Source organism: Crocodylus porosus, unplaced genomic scaffold (genome assembly GCF_001723895.1).
Source record: "Crocodylus porosus isolate Cpor-Errol unplaced genomic scaffold, CroPor_comp1, whole genome shotgun sequence".
In the NCBI taxonomy this organism is placed as follows: domain Eukaryota; kingdom Metazoa; phylum Chordata; order Crocodylia; family Crocodylidae; genus Crocodylus; species Crocodylus porosus.
The window spans coordinates 178,424,036-178,430,667 of record NW_017728906.1 but is presented as its reverse complement, the minus strand read 5'-3'; the positions used below and the strand labels follow the sequence as shown (position 1 = coordinate 178,430,667).

The 6,632-nt window shown below is 44.4% G+C and overlaps 1 protein-coding gene across 1 annotated transcript in view; it reads left to right on the top strand.

The window, feature by feature from the left end:
- DYNC2H1 (dynein cytoplasmic 2 heavy chain 1) overlaps nt 1–6,632 on the top strand; it is a 427,915-nt gene that overhangs the window by 236,410 nt on the left and 184,873 nt on the right. Inside the window, exon 82 of the mRNA XM_019530264.1 lies at nt 2,379–2,483. Within this exon, the coding sequence (XP_019385809.1) occupies nt 2,379–2,483 (105 nt within the window). The remainder of the gene's footprint in view (nt 1–2,378; nt 2,484–6,632) is intronic.

Genomic DNA, 6,632 nt, shown 5'->3' with positions numbered 1-6,632 from the left:
ATCAAAGTTGGCTTTCCTAAAGTCAAGTATTTGCGCTGTGCTAGTTACCCTCCCCACCTTTCTCTGAATAGCAAACTGTTTCATTTCATGTTCACTATCCTCTAGCCTCCCTTGTACTAGCACTTCCCCCACCAGGTCATTCCCAGAGGCTAATACCAGATCCAGCATGCAGTTTTCCCTAGTGGGGACAAGTACCTCCTGCACGAGGTGTAGGTCCTGTATGCATGTCAGGAACCTTCATGAGTGGCTAGACCTGGCCGACTGCTCTTCCCAGTTGATGTCAGGGTAATTCGTATCACCCATGACCACAACATCCTTTGCCTGTACTGCCTCCCCCAGCTGCCTGGAGAATTCAAGATCCAGCTCTTCCTCCTGATGTGGTGTGTGGTGGCCTATAGTAAACCCCTACCACCAGATCCCTCTCCCCCCACCGTCCTTGAAGTTTGACCCACAGAGTCTCAGTTAAGCCTTCCTCTGGTCCCATTTGGAAGGTAGAACGGGTATACTGTTTCCTAACATAGAGCACAACCCCTCACCTTTTTTCCCCTTCCTATCTCTTCTAAACAACCTATAGCCCTCTGTGTCTACTGCCCAGTCAAAAGTTTCATCCCACCATGTCTCCACTAGGCCAACCAGGTCGATTTTACTACTTGCAAGCAGGAGAGTAAGCTCCTCCTGCTTGTTCCCCATGATTCTTGCATTAGTGAAGAGACACCTTAATCCCCCTGAGAGAGCCCTGGGCACCCCCCGTTCCTGAGAGACAACTGTTCCCTTGGTATATACCTGAGCTCTTACCTGGGCAGGTCCCTACACCTTGTTGAGTTTTCTCTTGCTCCTGTGGATCCCCATCCCCTGACAAACTTAGGTTAAAGCCTGATTTCAATTTCATGTATGGAAAAGCAAAACAGAAAGGGCCCTCTGATTTGTGTGTCATTTCATCAAGTAGTTTAGATCTCTCTTCTTTTCAACACTCCCAATTCATGTCTTTGTACTTCTCACTGCCTTAATGATGTAATGCTAAGCACGCTTCATACATTTGGTAGAATGCATATGTGATAAATTTTTTGTGTAAATACAGTCTGATGACAAGGTCCTCGCATTCTGAGGCCATGTCTCTGGAAATAATGCAAACTCATAGTGTATATTTCAATACATACCTTTCACTGGAAGGCTTTAATATTAGGTATGTTAGTGAACCATGGCTCTAAGAAACTAATCCTGCAAAAGATCACACACATGCTTATCTTTACCTGAGTAATCCCAATGAGTGACTAGAGGATCAGATTTTAAGTGCATGCAGTCTCTTGACTATCAGGTGAAGTCAGCCCTCTACACATTTAGTATATACGCTTTTAGGGCAGCAATAAAGGGCATCCTACATTATGATATTCCTTCTGCCCCAATCCACCGTAACTTCTTATTAGAGGTGCATCAGTATATCGGTCCGATATCAGCTGGACAGGCTTGCCCCTGCCCCCTCCCTCTCACTGTGTGGGGTGTTGATCTACACCCCTCCCTGCCCACACCCCTTCTCTCTCCCTTCCCCTTCCCCCACAACAGACTTACCAGTTGCACACAGCTGTATCGGAAATTGGAGCAATATTGGCCGATATGCCTCCTTAAATACTGGCTATGGGTATCAGCCCACAAAATCTCTGTCAGTGCACCCCTACTTCTTATGTCTTGGATCAGAAGAATGCTTCTAATAACTCTAATCCTAGCTATACTCACAGCTCTCTGCCTCCCACACCACCATGTGTTTGCCTCTTTTAATGATATATTTTGATTACAAATATTTAAATGTAATTGGAAGCTAGTAGTGTTCAGTGGATTGCACCTATGCAGAAGAAAGTGACTCGTGTTTTCTAATTCCAAATAGTGAAAATGTTTTATGTCAAGTTACTGTCAATATTACTATCCTATATGACTATTAATGTTAACATAACTTCTACACTTTTCAGTTGAAGTGTGGTAATTACTCTACAATAAGAGACTGTATAGTGGAATAATTATACTTATTGTTTAGGTTAAAGTGAATGTTCTTCCTCAACTTAGGGAATCTATCAGGCTAAACCTGCTGTTTGCCCACTGTATACTGAAATAATTACAGAATTCTTTTTTACTTCACCACATTGTTCCATTATAAACTTGACAATAAAATGTCACATCTTCACATCCTTGAGTCATTGTTCCATATTTAATGCCATTTTTAGATGTCCACAAAATGCTGTTATTAAATTGGTTTTAAATACTACCAGATCAGAATTCAGATTTGAAAAACGGAATGCTAGAATTCCTTTCAGCATAGACTGTTACTTTCACAAGCTGCGATTGTACAGAGAAATTCTATAATCGTCTGTATCCTCCTTTTTATGTAGGATTACCGTGATACAATTGAAGGCCTTCCAGAAGATGATAAACCTGATTTTTTTGGCCTGCCTGCCAATATTGCACGCTCATCGCAACGCATGATTAGTTCCCAGGTAAGTTTTGTTTTGTTTTTCTTTTTTAAATGCTACAGTGCTTGGTAGCTAAGAAATCTTAGTACTTGCCAAAAGAGACCAGAAATCTATTCATAAATATGATTTTAAAAAATAAAATTAGGCAAGATTGGTACATATTCAGTTCCTCTTTCCTGTCAAATATTGAATTTTTCTGTGTAATGTCTGTTAGAATTTTTGAATGGAAAAAGAAATTACAAAAGCATCTCTGTAATTTCTTGTTTTTATCAACGTTATCAAATGTTAGTCTGAGTTATTACAAGTAGTCTTCCAACATCTTATGTTTCCAAGTCTGTTGTGCTGTGGGAATTTTTTTTTAAATTGATTTAAAATTGAAACATTTCCTTATATTTTCATTATTGTAAACATGCCATTTGCTGAGAGCAAGTAACTTCTGTTGACGGGCTTCTAATGTTTCAGGTTTTCTGTAGCCTATATTTCCCACAATTATGTCAGGTGTACAGTCTGTTCCCTACTTTTCAGCTATTCTAGGCCCCCTCTATACATTACACGTGTCGTGCAATTAACTGGTTAATTGCACAACTGCGTTGAGACTAGCTAGATGTGCAGAGTACTTATCATAAAAAGCTCCAACCAGCTATAAAGTAAGACCTTAAAAATGTGTTCTAACGTTATAGCTGGGTGTTATCAAGCTTCAGTTTGCACATGTAGCAGGGTCTCACTTACGGCTGGGAGCCCCCTCAGCTAATGAGGCTCCCAACTGCATTGGTGCACCGTGTCCAGCTGGGGCTGGGAGTCCTGCAACTAAGGGGACTGAGCCCTAGCAGCTGCAGATGCTGGGTCCTAGCACTATGTCTCCTGGTACCAGGACCCAGTTGGGTTTCAGGCACCCCTCAAGCTGGGAGATCATGTCAGCCATGATGTGGCATGGCAGGAGGCATGATTATGTGGATCACACATAAGATTCCATTGTGCCTTTACCTGTGTGGGGAGAGGGGCCCTGACACAATTCTGTGAGGCACAGCTTATTACCTATCTTTTGGCTATTCTAGAAGCAGTAGTTCAGCACGCCCAGTTCTGACCACACCATAGTTTGCCACTAACACTTCTGCCTATTGGTAGTTTGCTTTGCTTTCTGTCATTTCCTTTGCCAACTTTACTTCTATTAATAGCAAGTAATTTATAATATTTCTTCTTCCTTGCCAGTCTTACTGTTTTGAATCTTCCACTAATTTCAGCCACCCAGATCTGCTGGAGCAGCATTTGCTGTCCAAGATTCCTGTACCCCTGCTTAGACAATAACAGAGCTATTCCTTAAACGCTGGGGTAAATCTAAGTAGTGTTCTCCATGTGAGTAAGTGTAGTGGGGTTCTCTCCAAGGGTGGCCATAAAGCCCCTGGAGTCCCCTCAGCCCTTATTCACTTTGCTCTCATTGGACAGTCACCCTTCATTCTCCTGCCATGCCTTACTGTATCCCTTTTCAGATAAGGGAGGCTGTCCCAGGGCTTCCCAAACCTGATATCCTTCTCATGACCACCAGGTGCCCATGGTCATTGCCTTAAGGGCTAACTGCATGGCTCCATCTGCCCCTAGACCGTGCCCCAAGCCTTGCAGTGTTATCACTCAGTGGTGCTTATTAAATATTCTTGACCCCCGTGCTGGGCTCCTGGACCCTCTGGTCCTACTCCCAAGCCTTTCTCTGGGCCCCTGGACCCTCTAGTCCCACTCTCAACCTCCCCCTCCATCCCCGCTGGACTCCTGGACCCCCTAGTCCTGCTTTTAGCTCCTCTTCGCCCCCCACTGGGCTCCTGGACCCTCTGGTTCCATTCTTGGCCCCCCCACTGGGCCTCTTGACCCTCTGGACTGGCTTTCCCATTTGGCGTTCTTCTCAGGCCACTACTTGCCCCCTACGCCTCTCTCTGCCAAGGCTTTCCTCCCCAGGCTTATGGCTTCACCTGCCCATTTTCAGGCCTATTTCTCCCAAGGCCTGTGTGGCTCCCGGTCTTTGGCCTGCTTACCCTGGCTCAGTTGTCTTTATGCCTGCCCATTGCCTCCTGCAAGCAGCGCAGGCTCTGTGGCTGGTGGTAGCTGCATGCACGTCTTGGGACGCATGGCAGGGAAGGGTCCCAGGCAGCGCAACCCTGGCCCCTCCTCCATTGTCCTCCTGGAAATGTACGTGAATCCACCTCCAGCAACATGGATCAGGTCCCTCATGGTTCTCCCACCATCTGCCCCTGGCATAATTCGAGGTTAGGGTGTTATTCGCACTCTGGCCAAAAATGTTGCCAACCCCTGTCCTATACTGAAATGAGGGAGAGTTTTTGCTGTAAGCATGACAAGACTGAAAAACAGCATTTTGGGGGAGTTTTGTTCTTTTGTTTTTCTTCTCTTTTCTTTCCAGATTTGACAGTAAGAAAATGGTCTTTACCAGACAGATCTAATAGATGGTGTAATAGATAAAAAGCTCATGGGCAAACGCCTGCCAGGAAAATCCAGGCCTGAGACAGCTATTCTGTTGTTTGCTCTTTTGAAGTTGTAGTGAGGGATGAATGAAAATACTGTGACAAGAGAAAGCATATAAAGAGGCAAGCATGTAGCTACTCCAAGATGCAGGAGTGAAAGAATATCATGACAGATACCAAAAAGCATATGCCAGTAAAATCAATGGAAATTTCTGTTTTATACACAAGGGTCTTTTTCTCAAAATACAATTGGCAGATGAGTGGGGGCTATTGCTAGGCGGGATTTAGAGATTTTTCTAAGCTGTTCTCAGAATGTCTGTGATCACAACCTGTTTTGCAAAATTTGCAAGATCTGTGAGATTTTCAGCCAAGGCTATAGCATCCAGTTCAGCAGTCAGGTGCCACAGCTAGCTGGCCTTCTAGACTGTGCACAGTGACTTCATAAAATCACAGAAAATGAGGGTTGGAAGGGATCTCAGGAGGTCATGTAGTCTAACCCTCTACTCAAAGCAGGACCATCCCCAAATAGATCATTCCAGCCAGGGCTGTCAAGCCAGGCCTTAAAAACCTCAAAAGATGGAGATTCCACCATGTCTCTGGGTAACTTGTTCCAGTTCTTCACCACTCTCCTAGTGAGTGAGTTTTTCCTAATATCCAACCTAAACATCCCTTGCTGCAACTTAAGGGAGCAAGATGTTCTGTCATCTGTCACCACTGAGAACAGTGTAGCTCCATCCTCTTTAGAATCGCCTTTCAGGTAGTTAAAGGCTTCTATCAAATCCCCTCTCAGTCTTCTCCAAACTAAATACACCCAGTTCCCTCAGCCTCTCCTCATAAGTCATGTGCCCCATCCTGCTCACCATTTTTGTTGCTCTCCTCTGTACTCTCTCCGATTAGCGTGGGGAGAGGGGGTGGGGCGGGGCAAAACTGGACATAGTTCTCCAGATATGGCTCACCAGTGCTGAATAGAACGGTATGATCACTTCCCTTGATCTGCTGGCAAAACTCATACTAATGCAGCCTAGTATACCATAGCCTTCTTGGCAACAAGGGTACACTTCTGACTCATATCCAGCTTATTGTGACCCCCAGGGCCTTTATTGCAGAGCTGCTGCTTAGCCAGTCAGTCCTCAGGTTGCAGTGGTGCATGGGATTTTTCTGTCCTAAGTGCAGGATTTTGCACGTGTCCTTGTTGAACCTCAGAAGATTTCTTTTGGCCCAATCCTCCAATTTGTCTAGGTCACTCTGAACTCACTCACACTTCAAGTAAATCATGTAACCACCCAAATTTACAAGACATCTATTTGTAGAAAAATTAGTAGGCGACCATTGCGGCAGGAGTAGAAAACTCCCACTCATTTTATCAGATTTATCATCTGCTTGTGACAGTCGACAATAAGATATTGTTAATGAAACTGTAATTCCCAGCAGGGCTAGCAGGTTTTCTGGGATAACTCCTTTTTCCAGGGAATCTAGACTATGGTATGGAACATTATAGTGTGTGGATAATAATTAGCACCATGTTGTGATTTGTTGGACTAGTTTGCTACAGTGATTGTGTGTTTGTATGTCTAGGTGAGTTTCATAGTTTCACAGTTTGTAGGGTTGGAAGGGACCTGAGCAGATCATCTAGTCCACTCCCCTGCCATGGCAGGAAAGAATACTGGGGTCAAATGACCCCAGCAAGATGTTCATCTAACCTCCTCTT